Here is a 14,587-nt window from a genome sequence, read left to right as displayed (position 1 = left end):
CTGATAATGTTAAGTCATGAGGTTTTGCCTTTCTTGATTCCTTAAAAAGATGATTTCTCTCATTATTATATTTTCTACAATGAAGTAGAATATGTTTGGCTGTGTCTGGTTGGTTACAATGTGCACACGGGCGCTTGCCTATTTTATTAAATGTATGATTGAGACTTGTGTGAACCTATTCTTGGGCGAGATGACGTTTTCCTCCCTTCGATTCTAGCCCGACGACCTCCTATCATCGCCTTTTAATTTGAATATTGTACAGATGCCTTCGCTTTTCGCTAATGTCCCAGTGTCCTTGCCATATTGATTGCGCATATTTTCTGATGAATGTTTTAGCTTCAGCTTTGCTTATTGTCACTCGTAGGCTATGTCTATTTAATTTTCCTATAAGTGTTTCGCCAGAATATCAATTTGCTCAATATACCATACATTTTTCATCCTGTACATTTTGAGGTGTATAATGTCTGTTCTAGTTGGGGAATTCCTTCTCCTCTATCCACTGCACAGTGAAGCTGTGCCGGTCAGGTGCTCAGGAACATGCAGTCACATGACAGGGGCCATAAAGTGTGGGTGTATTTTTCCTTTAAGCAATAGTAAATGGCTCATGCAAAAATGTGTAAATGTAAATTAGTTAATATTTTTTATTTTGTATATGTAGTACTTTATAAACTTTTAAAAATCGTTATAAGACAAACCATTAAGTCTATGTATATGAATACATTAAGATGATGTGACAATTTAATCAAATATCAAACTGCGGGAGACAAAACATATATTCTCATGAGGTAGGCTACATGATGCATTAGTATTTATAGGCAAGGTCAGAATCATATAGACATTTTTTCAACCGCTGGTTTTGCTTACTTTTTATGGGGAGGCGGGTGGATTTGGTTTGTAACTAAAACTGTTTTTAATGGCGCATACTATTTTGTGTATATTTCAAAAGTCGTTTCGATACACATACGTGTGAAACAAAATTGTTTCATATAAATAGTTTTTTATTTTGTAAATTTCCCTGTACAGTCCATCTGACGTAAGGCCGTCGTCAGTTGGTGACGCTGTGTCTCTTTGTTGGCTTAGCAGCGGCGACGTTTTGTTGTTATTTTCGCTGCAGCTGAAAAACAGGCTCGGATCATTTTAGTTTTCGTATTGTTCCGCAATCAGCATTTCACACACCGTAGACTTAGGTGTGCTTGTCACGAGTGGATAACCACCCTAGGAATGGACTCAGACGAGGGTTATAACTATGAATACGACGACGAAGAGGAGGAATGTAGCGAGGATAGCGCCGAAGAGGAGCCCGAGGACGACACCCTGGAGCTCGGAGAGGTGGAGTTGGTCGATCCCGTGGTGGCTGGTGGGGAACGAGATGAGTGCGGCGAGACCGGTGGAGGTGGCCACGGTCCCGGCGAGGAGGAGGAGGAGGACTACCGCTTCGAGGTTTTGACTGCCGAGCAGATCCTCCAGCATATGGTGGAGTGTATCAGGGAGGTCAACGAGGTCATCCAGGTAGGTATTCTAGTATGTCTGCGTCAGGAAAGACCGGGGTCCAGGCTTGGGTGAAGCATAAACAGGCCATGGACGTTAGCTTAGCCGTTAGCCTCGTAGGAGTAGTTTACTTGCTGGAAGTTGGCAGTTTCACAACAGTGATAGGATTTACACAATACTAAAATTATTAATTTCTAATTATAGCGCTCATTTATGTGGGTCGCGCTTACAACGAAGATATGGCCTACGTTATACCTATACATTGAATGAATTTTTTTTATATGAGTGCCAGGAAGTAGTCTAATCCCAATTGAGAAGTTGGCACCGTTTGCTAAGCTAACGTTAGCTTGCTATTTAGCTACCTTGCTAACTAGCCAACTGTAACCGTTAACCGAGCACCTTACTATAAAAACAACGAATTTACAGTCAGCTCTTCCGAGACGACAGTTGGAGTGGGTGAACCAAGTTATTAATTTTAACGTTGTAAACTTCATAAAATAAAAATCTTTTACATTATTTTAATGTTGGACGAAAGGCTTGGTCATCGAGTTGGTTGGCAAGTTCATTTACATTTTAGATTATTTACGCGAACGGTAACAACCTATCTAACTATTACTTTTCAAGAAAGTTTGTATGTATCGCACAAACGAACGGTATGATTTGGCAACAGCTATAGTTTAAATTAATTAGGGGAAACTCAGTGGAGCCCTTCGGCTTAGCGTTATCTTTGGGCCTCCATTTCCTTTCACTGAGCTACACTTGAGTACAGAATAAAATGGAAAGTGGTTCTGATAGACCTGTCACTATGCACGTTTTCGAGAAATAGCGTTGCATTTTACACAAGAACGGTCTTTGACTGCCGTTATTTCACTATAAACAAGCCACAAACCTAAAATGGGTAAGATATCGGTACAGCCGCATGGCAGCAAAAATAACTGACATGGTGATTCTTCTAAAAATAGTATTTAGATCTACCTACTTAATTTTGAGGTTTTTACATCACCAACACATTTTTTAATTGTAAATAACCAGGTTTTTCATTGAATAAACGTTTTCAATGTGAAGTATGGGAAAGTATGGTAGTTTACTTTAATTTACTTTTCATGTAAATACTTAGAGTGACTGTGCCTTCACATGTCAAGAGTGACTTGTTTTGCCTGGCCTCTGAAGATGCCTTTAAGGATAGAGTTACAGAGCGGCTGATGGATTAATTTCATCTTTGTTGACCATCAAGGATTCCACTGCACACATCAGGAAGACATTACAGGAAGAACTTCTGTGGAGATTGTCCATGAATATACTAAAAGCTGTTTCCAATATTTCCCACCACATTTATATCAGGGAGTTTAGACCAAATATTAAGAACTCTTCCGCAGTAATACAGTTGAAAAGAACCACAAACTACAGCCTCTTAAAATTTGTATTGAATTGAATCAACACCTTTGTAACCACTATGAGGGTAGGATTTATTGCAGTTCTGTTATTTGACTTTAGCTAGGTCTACCTAATAAACTGGCAATTTAGTATGGTTTTTATTCTCTTGTCATATGTTATTGATACATATATCAAGCGTTATTTGTGAACCTTTGTGCTCTGTGGCCGTTATGCCTCATCTATGTCTGTTTGACATTTGGGTGATGGCACATGAGTACATGTGTGGCTGTAGGGAACTTTCATGAATGTTTGAAAAACAGAAAGCACTACATGATGTTTTGAATAAATTAGATTGACAACTGATTTGACTAGTTGTAGAAAAAAAATCTTCCTCTTGAATTACACAAATAATTGCTTTTATTAACATAACAGATTGTTTTACATTGTCATACACATATTAGGTCTGGCTTATGTTTACTAAAGACGATGCTAGCACCATAACTGTGATACGATTATCATTAATACTTAATTTGATACTTAAATTTCCCACTTAATTTGGTGCCAGACCAGGCTCTTGGGTTCTATCTGCATTTGGTGTTTGTAGTAGTGTAAACAGTAGTAACAGAGGCAACTGGCGTGATATAGCCATACATTTTAAACATTTTGGTAACCTCTTGGCACGCATAACTCCCAACTCCATCAAATACACAGGCCCAACTTCAACGCACGACAGCTGTGGTAGTGGGCCAGTCACACACTACACTAAATCAAAGAACACCTACAGTGATTAGATGTGAGCAAAACCATACAGGTTTGGGCACAAAGAGGATTGAATGCGGTTATCATTTGAAGTTTGGATGCTACGTGGTACTGAGTTATTTTGTTCTATCGAGTACTGATACTCATTCCTTGGCATGGGATGATATGAAAATGTCATGTCACAATTATACTGGACAAAATAATTGCAATTCACAATATTAAAATGACATTGACCCAAATTGACTTTCAAACATACTGGTATCACTATACATTTAGCTAAGAAACAAATATTTTAATGCGTCACAGATAAGATGCACTTTTTTCAGTGAACCTCCTTTTTGAGGAAACCATTCAAATCTTAAATAAGATGATCATGAAAGATGATCATTAAGTTCATCATAAGGTATCCCTCATTAATGAATAGAAAACAATATATTTCACTTCTCTACGATGATGGCAAGCTAGACAGATTTTGCAAGTCACTCGTGGCGATATTTAAGATTATCTCGGTAATGAAAATTCGCCTCAATCAACTTACTGTGAGTGAGTTTCTTTTATTGTGATCCGAGATTAAGTCCTATATCATCCAATCCTTACCCAGCCCTAATATACCAACAAATACATTGTTCAACAGCGTAGTGTCATGAATTAGCTTATGTATCTGACCCCTAATTACACAAGGATGGAGTGAATAAGCATTGCGTGTGTGAAAGGTTACACTGAGACAATTCCCTTATCTAATCTTGCAATTGCTGAGAACAATCTCCAGTGCTTTGCTTAAACAATTGAACCATGGCACTGTGACACAATGTTCTCTACTGTTGCATCATCACTTTGATTTTAAAATTGGATGCAAAAAGCATATCCTCATACAGTATTACCACGCAATTTACAAAATGTGTTTTTCCTACACTGCTTTGTGGTTGCATTATCATACCGCGGTATTCTGGAGCGACCCCTGAATACAAACTGCGTTCAAACTGGAGTTGCATGGTACTGATATTGGTTTGATTCTGGCACACATAGCTGGACCGGGTCTGTGACAATGGTCCGATCAGGTATTAGATACTATACTACAGTTTAATAGTACACTAAAAATTAACTGGTCGTTATCCCTACCTTGATTTTGGGGTCGCATTCTGGTACTTTTTCTGTACAATAGGGAAAACAAACAAAACTGCCAGTAATGTACTGTAACTGGGCTGAAGCAAGTGCTCAACTTTACAGCGCAGGTATACAAACTCACTAAAATGCACACGTAGAGGCGCATTGTAGCGGGGCTCAAGCACTTTGACCATATGTTTAAATTCTCTATTGTCTGCAATCGAGTGTTGTCGCATATAAACAGCGATCAACACTATAACATTAGTTACATTGGCTCGAACAGAATCTGCAATGGAAGGCTTCCTAAACACCGTTTCGAGTAGGACTTGAGACATTTCAGTGATGAAAGTGAAAATTGGCACTAGTTAAATGTATGCTTCAAGTTTATTTCTGACCAACCATTTCTCGTTCCTCTAGAATCCTGCAACAATAACACGCATCCTTCTCAGTCACTTCAACTGGGATAAAGAAAAGCTTATGGAAAGGTAAGAACCTCTAAAGAACGTTCTGGATTTGTCACCTTTAACTTGCTGCAACTATGTTAGCATAGAAGTTCCTTGGAGAGCGCATTTCTTAATGTTAAACACTTTTTTTTTTGTCTCGATTTATACAGGTATTTTGATGGTAATCTCGACAAGCTTTTCTCTGAGTGTCATGTCATTAACCCCAGTAAGAAGCCTCGCATCCGTCCGCCAATCAACACTAGATCATCGGCACAGGACATGCCATGTCAGATCTGCTATTTGAACTTCCCCAACACTGTGAGTTTCTGTGTTTGGCAGGTGAAATAAGTGTATCAATGTGAGTGTGAATGTTGACATGTGGTGTACAGCAGTGGACATGACTGTACATCGCTTTGAGTAGGTGGAAGACTAGACGCTATATAAATGCAAGTCCATTTACCAGTTATTTTACTGTCTGTAACCATGGATATTGCTATGTGAAGCTCAGTGTCATTAATTCAACTCACAGTATTCATTCTTGTTGTTTAACTAATTTATCAGAACAGTTTACTTTGCATGCTAAAAGTGGTATATGCTAAAATCCAAAGATTGCATGAGATACCCACCACCAGTCATGATATTAAGGTAGGATATTTGCTGAGACAATGCCCTCTAGATAGTGGCTTTGCTAGTGGGGTTAGGATTTCGGAAATTGTTCCAATATTAAGTTAAGATTATTAGTAAGAAGAAGCGAAAGGAAAACTATTTTAAAATAGTTGCATAACTGCTGGAAAGCTGAATGCTTTTATGTCTTCCTCTCATGGAAATATCTGAAGTCAAAGACTCCAACAGCTGTTAGTTGTAATGCTGTACCATTTCAGTAAATTGAAATTTAGTCTGTACCAAAGAAGACAGTAGATTTCGTATCAGTTATTGACCTAGCTTTTCTCTACCTAGTGCCGCTCACGGCTACAAATTTCACTTGCACTTGGTTGGGTTGCAGTTTTCAACAGAAAGAATGGCCCCATTCCCATAATGGAGTAAATTGTCTCAACAAAGGATACATGTGTATTATCAATGCCAGGTGGTTTATTGTTTCAGCTATGACATTAAGTAGTTGCTCTCCCAAAATCAGCAAGAAAGTTGCATTATCCAGACTGTTTTGATGTAGTATATTTCTTTTTTGGCTTGTCTGGTCACAAAAAGTGTTTATGCTTATAATCATGTGATGTCTTATTTCATTTTATGCTTCTCTCTTATAGTATTTTACAGGCCTGGAGTGTGGACACAAGTTCTGCATGCAGTGCTGGGGAGATTACCTGACCACCAAAATCATAGAAGAAGGAATGGGACAGGTACCCACTAAGATGTTTTCTAAGGGTACAATTCACTGGTCACTCTTTTAATAGCTGTCTGACTAATGATCGGCCTTCTGTCTTGTTTTCTCAGACCATTTCTTGTCCTGCTCATAGTTGTGACATTTTGGTCGATGACAACACAGTCATGTGAGTATCTGTTTTTGGTTATTTTTTTTGGGGGATGTTTTCTTGCACATTGGTCAGCAGGGATAAGGAAATGTAGATGTGACTGATAAATTATGGTAATGAAAATGGTAGGAAACAAAAATGATTCCTCTTGTTGTCTCACTTTATGCCTCCGTGACAGCCGTGGCCAGAGGAATTATTTGTCTGGTCGTCCGTACATCCGATCCATTCTTGTGAACTCGATATCTCAGGAAGGCCTGGGGGGAATTTCTTCAAATTTGGCACAATACACTCAAGATTGAACTGATTATACTTTGTTGGTCAAACGTCACTGTGACATCACAAAACACATTTTTTGGTGATGACATTTTGGACAGACATGGATTTAAAGTGTAACCTTGTTGGCGGACGCATGCAACACAAGGCAGTAATTCTAGTTTGTTCCATCAAACAGAGACAGACGAATTTCACAAACAAACTACTTCAGAAAGACTCTTGTTATTTTTGCAATGTTGAGATGAATTTGCTTATAAGTCTTGAAACGTCAAAAACACAATAAAGGCCATGCACTATACTATTTGGTCATACAGTTATAATTTAATCGTGTTAAAAGTGCCTAACAATCATTAAACAAATCAAAAGAAAGTGAATGTCATTGTTCTAAAATGAGATATGCTTTCTTTATTCATACCTTTTAGGTTGTTTGTGCATTTAACAGAAATAAAAATTTTCTAGGGCGTTCTAGTTACACCTCTAGTTAACTCCTTTACAGTGCTGATGCTCAGTCTGTAGTCGAGTGAAATATACCTCCATATTGAAAGCATGGGAACTAATCTCTTTTACCAGCTCTTAAGCTGACAGTAATTGTCTTAACCTACATTCTGAACTGACACCTAACGTTGGAAACTAGTTGTCAGTAGACAGATGAATATTCTTACTGTAATGCCAATTTACAAATCTACTTCATTGAGCTACTCAGGAAAATGTGGAATTGTGTGACTTTTTGTTTTGTTTCTTGCATTGTTTCTTGGAGGTTATGTACTGATTAGTAAACTATTCAGTGCATAATTAGTAACCAAAGTCCTTTTCATGTAATGAAGACTAATAAATGATTTGACCTCTCCTATAGGCGCCTCATAACAGATTCAAAAGTGAAGTTGAAGTACCAGCATTTAATTACGAATAGTTTTGTAGAGGTAAGCTTTGAGATTTTTTTTTTCCCTTAACAATATGTTGAAATAGAACATGAAGCCTTGATTTATGATGTTGAGCTGTTGGGTTATCCTGTATGCACTGTTCGGAAAAGCAGGGACCTTCTTTGTACTCCGTCCATGAAACTATGAGTTGATGTTGTCCCTCTCACTACTTCTTTAAGTGCAATCGACTGTTAAAGTGGTGCCCTGCACCAGACTGCCATCACGTTGTCAAAGTCCAGTACCCAGATGCCAAGCCAGTGAGGTGCAAGTGTGGTCGTCAGTTCTGGTGAGATAGGTTGTTTTTAAAACAAACATATTAGACTGTCATGAACTGGTAGCAATGGTACTACTTGAATGCTATGTAAGTTTAATAGTACTTATTAAATATTGTGTGAATTTGACTCGTGATGCCTCCTATTGGTTCAGCTTCAACTGTGGAGAGAACTGGCATGATCCTGTCAAATGTAAGGTACGCAAATCGGGAATATTTATACACCTTACAGAAATATAAACCTATTCTTCCAGTACGTTGAGTGAAATCCTATTAATATCAGCATTCATTGTGTGATTATTTCTTAATCAATGTTTGAATTCCTTTGTAGTGGTTGAGGAAATGGATTAAGAAATGTGATGATGACAGTGAAACTTCAAACTGGATTGCAGCAAATACTAAGGTATGCAATCAAAGTGATCTGTTGGATTTACTCTCTTGTCTGGTTCGAGTTTGTAGGTTATTAATGTGATGGTCGCATAGAGATTTTAATTGTGGAAATACGGATTATTCTGAACAGCAAGATGTTTTTTAAAAACGTGTTGTTATTCAGTCATTTGGGAAGGTGTACCTACGTCTTAACACATATTCTCATGCTGACAATTTCTGATAAGTGTGCACAACTATCAGGTGTGACAAGTGTTGAACCAATCAAAAAGGCTAATTTGATCGAATTACATTTTCCTCCTAAGCAGTCAAGCTTTCATTATCGTTTCAAACACAACAACAAAAAATTCCTTCTTAAATTTAAACAGCTACAGAGTTTCAAATATGCCTGTTTATTTGCTTGAATTCCTATTATCATTTTATTTTTGTTGAACACTTGACCTTGAGCAGAGACTTCATTACTCTCCTTTCACGACAGGAGTGTCCAAAATGCCATGTGACCATTGAGAAAGATGGTGGCTGCAATCACATGGTTTGTCGGAACCAGAATTGCAAAGCCGAGTTCTGCTGGGTCTGCCTGGGTCCATGGGAGCCCCACGGCTCAGCCTGGTAAGAGCTAATGGCTTTGAATAGTAAATGACATTGGTGTCCCTTCTAGTGCCTCGTTAGGATAAACTTCAAATAGATTTCTCTCTTTTGATAGTGCTGTTTTCATTCCAATTTCAACATTCCATTCCATTCCAACCATGAATTATTTGGATTTCTAATGCATCAATTCAAATATCAAGTGCAAATCCATCCCACGCCATTTCATGTGAAAATCTGCAATGTTAAGAGTAGTAGGTGAGAAAACATGACATCTTAAAATATTGACAAGAAAACTTGATGGTTGATGGTTCTGTGACATTTCAGGTACAACTGCAATCGCTACAATGAAGATGATGCCAAGGCAGCCAGAGATGCTCAAGAGGTAATAAATTACACTTTCACATTAAGAAGCATTTGAATGCTGTTTTTAAACCGCTACGCAATGGCACAATATTTATACCTGTCAGGTCAAGAAGCCCTTCTGCGGTGTGCAGTAAAACTCTGTCCACTAGGGGCATTTCAAAAACATTACCAAGAAATGAGTTGCATTGCCAACAGCTGACAGCTTTCTAGATGAGTAATAATTAAGAGAGTACAACAACGACATCGCCGTTCTCCTGGGGATGCTGTGTCCCTGTTTCCATGGATACGCCCTCCTCATCTCACCGTCAGCTCTTTTCACTTTCTCACGTATATCCTGCTGTTCGTTGCAAATTAATAAGCGGGTCGATCTAGCTAGCAGTAAGCAGCATGAATGCATCTTTGTCATGATGCATCACTTCTCGAGGTCCGTCAATATCTTTGTTTTTATTTCACTGAGTGCTGCCGCGCGGTTATTTCCGTCTGCGCGCCATCTTATCTCTGCGTGCACGCTGCTGTCATGCATTTCTGTGGTGAGATTGTGATTCAGAAAACTTAATTGTTCATCAGATTTCATGTGTCATTTTTGTGGGTAGGCCAAGGCGAGGAGGGTGAGATTTGCTTACGTTAGAAACGCGTTTCTAAATAAAAAAAATAATAATAATAATCGAAACTGAAATTTTTTTTACTATTCAAATTATTTTCAATTCCTGAAGTTCATTCTAACAGCCCCAGTGTGCATTATTCAGCCATGTTTTGCCACAGGTTGCATTTCTAATCACACAGGCAGCGGCATCCCATGTATGTTTCCATCAGGGCCGCCAGATTAGTCGGCATAATTGATTATCTCGACACCAATATTTGAAATCAGTGTTTTTTTTTTTAAATCATTTGTCCTTGGACTTGCACTCATAAAGCCATAAGGCTGTCTTCACGCTACCTTAGAAAATCAATTTGATGAGTGTATGAAGGGAGAACGGGTGATTTCATGCCACAGCACACAGAGCTCCCCCTGCTCTCAACGCACCGGCAAAGCTAAACTTCTGTTGAAATGTGTATAATTCGACAAATACATCAACAATTTTATAGACTGCAACAAAAATAGCTACTACTTTTTCTAAGAATGTAATGAACACCATGTCCATGACAGTTGCTCACATAACACTGCTGTCCACTAAGAAGCCAATCCAAAATAAGTGGAGTGGATCCACTCCAGGGAATGCTTTGCATTTGCCTGCTAATGAATGTCCACTACCTCTGAAGAACATGGTTGATGTTTGCATACTGGAGAATGGCATCTGGCCTGAAACACTTGCAGAATGTAGACATTTCATTATAATTGATGGTCTAGTATGCAGTGAGGTTGAAGATTGAATGCCTAGTACAAGTGCAGTTGAGTGCACTTGAGTTAAAAACCCATTACCATGCTATGTGTGCAGCGCTCCAGGGCAGCCTTGCAGAGGTACCTGTTCTACTGCAACCGCTACATGAACCACATGCAGAGCCTGCGCTTTGAGCACAAGCTCTATGCTCAGGTCAAGCAGAAGATGGAGGAGATGCAGCAGCACAACATGTCCTGGATTGAGGTGCAGTTTCTGAAGAAGGCTGTGGATGTGCTGTGCCAGTGCCGCTCCACACTCATGTTCACTTATGTCTTTGCCTTCTACCTCAAGAAGAACAACCAGTCCATAATTTTTGAGGTATGATAAAAGGGCAATATTTGACACAACTGCAAGCAGCTGTTGCATGACATAAATGACTTTAGCCATTTGAATCTGAATATTTTATTTTACAAATACCATTTGATTATGTTGACAGGCATTTAGTGTCGGTGTAGTGTCACATAAAGGGTTTACAAGCACGACCCCCCCACCCCCCAAACTCCTGTACTAGATCTTAATCTAGTTTGGTTGGTTGATCCTTTAGCTCAAATGTGTTTTAGCCATTCAGTTAGAATTCATCACTAAAGATTACTAACGGACAAACATAAATCCAACAAAAATACTGGCCCCAGAGCCATTTATTGTTTCTCTCTGGCAGCAGAACTAGACCTCTAACAAAGGCCCGAGACCATATTAGTCATCGACTGTTGGGCGGGGCGAATGGAAGGATATCAGCCCAAAGTTGGGCTGGGCCTTAGGCAGGATGCTTTGAATGATATCATATCATAGATAACTGACATTTCTCTGAGAATAATATTGTTTATAATTTCTTGGTTCATAAGAACAACCAGGCAGACCTGGAAAATGCCACTGAGGTGCTGTCTGGCTACCTAGAGCGAGATATCTCCCAGGATTCCTTGCAGGACATAAAGCAGAAAGTACAAGATAAGTACAGGTCAGTAAAGGGGAAATGGTAATCACTGCCAGTCACTGTTATGGTTGTTTGTTCTTGGATGCAAACAATTGTTTTGTCCCTCTACAGATATTGTGAGAGCAGGCGAAGAGTGCTTCTACAGCATGTGCATGAAGGCTATGAGAAAGACCTGTGGGAGTACATCGAAGATTGAGGACACGTCCCAATGCAACGGACTCTTGAGTATCTTGACAAACTAGAGCGCTGATGCAATTTAACAGGGCAGCACGGGCCTTCTGCCGCCTCTCCTTTGACAAGCCAACCACTTTTACATCATTTTTTCCTGGATTTGTTTAACAAAATCTTCAAAGTAAATTATATTTAAATAAAAGGTAGAGAAATAAAAAGAAAGTGTACTACAGTATTGTTAGAAACAGAGTGGAGTCTTGAGAAAGCAGAAAATCCATCTTAAACAAATACATCCTTTTGGCTTGTATTGTTAACACCTCCCCTGAACTATCTTATTTTCCTTTGTTTTTCCTTTGCTTGTGAAGCTTTTTTTATTTTATTTTTTTTTTGACATTTGTTTTCCCATTAGTGTGAAAATGTTTTCAACACAGCTTTAATTGTCCTGGCCATGTTTGCAATATGTGGTGAGACCCTTGTCTGAGTGGCTGAAAGTTGATAGGTTGATTGCAAAGGGGCAAAGACATTTCAGGGGGGAAAAGAAGAAAAAACTTCAAAAGAACAAAATAGCAAGTCTGTATTTTTCAATTTGTAAATAATCCATATGCATGGAAGTTAAAGAGCAAGAGTGGCACGTGTTTGCATAATTTTGAAATATTTATTCTTTACCAATATTGAGAAAGGTGTACTTTTGCCATGTTGGTTGAGTCTATCTACTCCCTCCATAGTGTGTGGGAGCTTGGATGTCTTTGGCAATAAGGCATTTGTCCTATCATCCTCAGTCTCTTCAGAGCAGTGCACAAGTTACACCTTATCAGTAACTCTAAGTGGGGACTGATAGAAGGAATTTATCTTAGTTGCCAAGTAATCAGATAAAGGACTCAGTTAAAGAGCACGACTGAGTTGGAAAACCAAGCGCAGAAAAAGTTTTACAGTTCAAAGGTAAGGTAGACTGCACCGGCTCTGTGTCCCTCTATTCTAACCGTTTGCCGTACCCTCTTAGTTGTTTTTAGAGGTGTTTAACATTTAAGTACATTACTAATTATTTGCAAGAGCCAAACTGAGTGACATTCACTCTTTTCTTTTTTTCTCTCTCTCTTTCCCGACGTGGCTCGAGGTAGCCCTCTTAAAGCTCAGCTTGCACCTTGGGGACTGAATGAGAGTAATAGAATGTACTGACAGCACAGCTTTGTCGTGCTGCTAATTGGGCTGGATTGCTGTCAAACAGGGTCAGGCATTTGCATCAGTCTTGCAGGGAATACTAGGGCGGCATTGGGCCCGATAGTGCCGCCCCTCTTTGAGGAGATCTGTTACCTTGCAATGAGACTGAACATGGCTTTAAACCAAGCTACGCAGATGGACTTGCGTGATCCTTAGGCAGATGAAGAATATTGGGCAAACTTCTAAAGGTTGTAGGACTGTTTTATATCGCCGTTATGCTTTTGCATTAAAGACTGTATTTTTCGCACATTGGTTGAGGATTTGGCATTGAAATGTCAGTGCCCCTCCAGGTTTTGCATTGTTCTATGAGGTGGTTGCTCTGGTTGTCAAGCTCTCTGCTTGTAAATGCTCATTCATGTCTCTGCAATATGGCAGTCTTAACTAGATTGACTGGAGGGGGCATGAATATAGAGGCACCCGTGCAAGTCAGAAGATGACACCAAAGTGTCAGCATTCATTAAAACACATCCTTTAACCCAGTTTCAGATATTTGGGGAATTCTCTCCCAAAATGCTTCTTATGTGTTCAAACTATTATTTTATCCTAGCAAATTATAAACTGTATTGTTTATTTGAATAAATGTCATGAGAAATCTCATTTTTGGGAGTACTGTGTGAGTCATTAGAGTAGGTATGGTCTCAATTATATTAAGTAATTACCCAAACATCCGTGATGCATTTCTGCACTGTGTATTTTGCAATGTAGACCTTTGCAGAGCTGTGTCTTCCAGAATTGCGTGAAATTAATTTGGTAACTTTCTTTGAATAATTTTGATTTTAGGCAAAAATGTTAGCTTTTTTTGTACCACTTTTATTTGCAGACTGTATGATAAAGATCAGGTTGTTGTTTGTATGATGTCACTTTTGAATTCATTTTGTCTCAAGTCACAAACCAATGATGATGACACAAGTTGAATGGATAGTAACAAAAGATGGGGTATTTTCTCTCAGCTGTCTTGCGGTAACACCAGTTCTAGCTGTGATCATAAGGCTAATATACTCTCCAGGGCTCACTCTGATTTCATTGTGTCTGCTAGTAGTTCATGAACATTTCAAAATAACGTTTGAAGTAACAAGCAGCTACTTACATTAAATTGAGGCATCCAAAAACTTTTAATACTTTTCTACATATCTTTCTTTATGCTATCAAAGGTGTTTTATTTCCTATTAGTGTAAAATGTGGGAAAAATTAGTTGTCTGTTTTGGAGAAAATATTAAAGTGCAAAATGTTGCAAACATCGTTCTGGCATGGGTGGTTGTTTGATAACAGACACAATGTTTATGTTGTGGCAGCAGCCATTTTCATTAAAAAAAAAAACGTCTCAATGAAAAGAAATGCAGTTTCCACCTAAGCAGCAATTTTGAAAATGTAAAAAGGGAATTTGCAACTCAACATTCTGCCACACGATGGTGACAAAGACTCATTCTAACT

General features: G+C 38.8%; 1 protein-coding gene across 1 annotated transcript; it reads left to right on the top strand.

The window, feature by feature from the left end:
* The first annotated feature begins 1,021 nt into the window (after positions 1–1,021).
* arih1 (ariadne ubiquitin-conjugating enzyme E2 binding protein homolog 1) lies at positions 1,022–13,753 on the top strand. Its single transcript, XM_084018103.1, has 14 exons — positions 1,022–1,509; positions 5,143–5,210; positions 5,339–5,486; positions 6,431–6,523; positions 6,618–6,673; positions 7,782–7,848; positions 8,028–8,134; positions 8,275–8,317; positions 8,451–8,522; positions 8,985–9,115; positions 9,419–9,476; positions 10,894–11,154; positions 11,679–11,791; positions 11,879–13,753. Exons 1-14 carry the CDS (start codon positions 1,222–1,224, stop codon positions 11,961–11,963), a joined length of 1,590 nt encoding a protein of 529 aa, XP_083874229.1. The 5' UTR covers positions 1,022–1,221; the 3' UTR covers positions 11,964–13,753.
* The last annotated feature ends 834 nt before the right edge of the window (positions 13,754–14,587 follow it).

This window comes from Eutrigla gurnardus, assembly GCF_963514095.1.
Source record: "Eutrigla gurnardus genome assembly, chromosome: 9".
NCBI classification, from domain to species: Eukaryota; Metazoa; Chordata; class Actinopteri; order Perciformes; family Triglidae; genus Eutrigla; species Eutrigla gurnardus.
This window is presented reverse-complemented; position numbering and strand designations above follow the sequence as displayed.

Excerpts from the sequence above, each read along its gene's own strand:
- arih1 (XM_084018103.1), top strand. The coding sequence starts at position 1,222 with ATGGACTCAGACGAGGGTTATAACTATGAATACGACGACGAAGAGGAG. Across the intron at positions 1,510-5,142 it reads AGGTCAACGAGGTCATCCAG|AATCCTGCAACAATAACACG; the intron begins GTAGGTATTCTA and ends TCGTTCCTCTAG. Across the intron at positions 11,792-11,878 it reads AAAGTACAAGATAAGTACAG|ATATTGTGAGAGCAGGCGAA; the intron begins GTCAGTAAAGGG and ends GTCCCTCTACAG.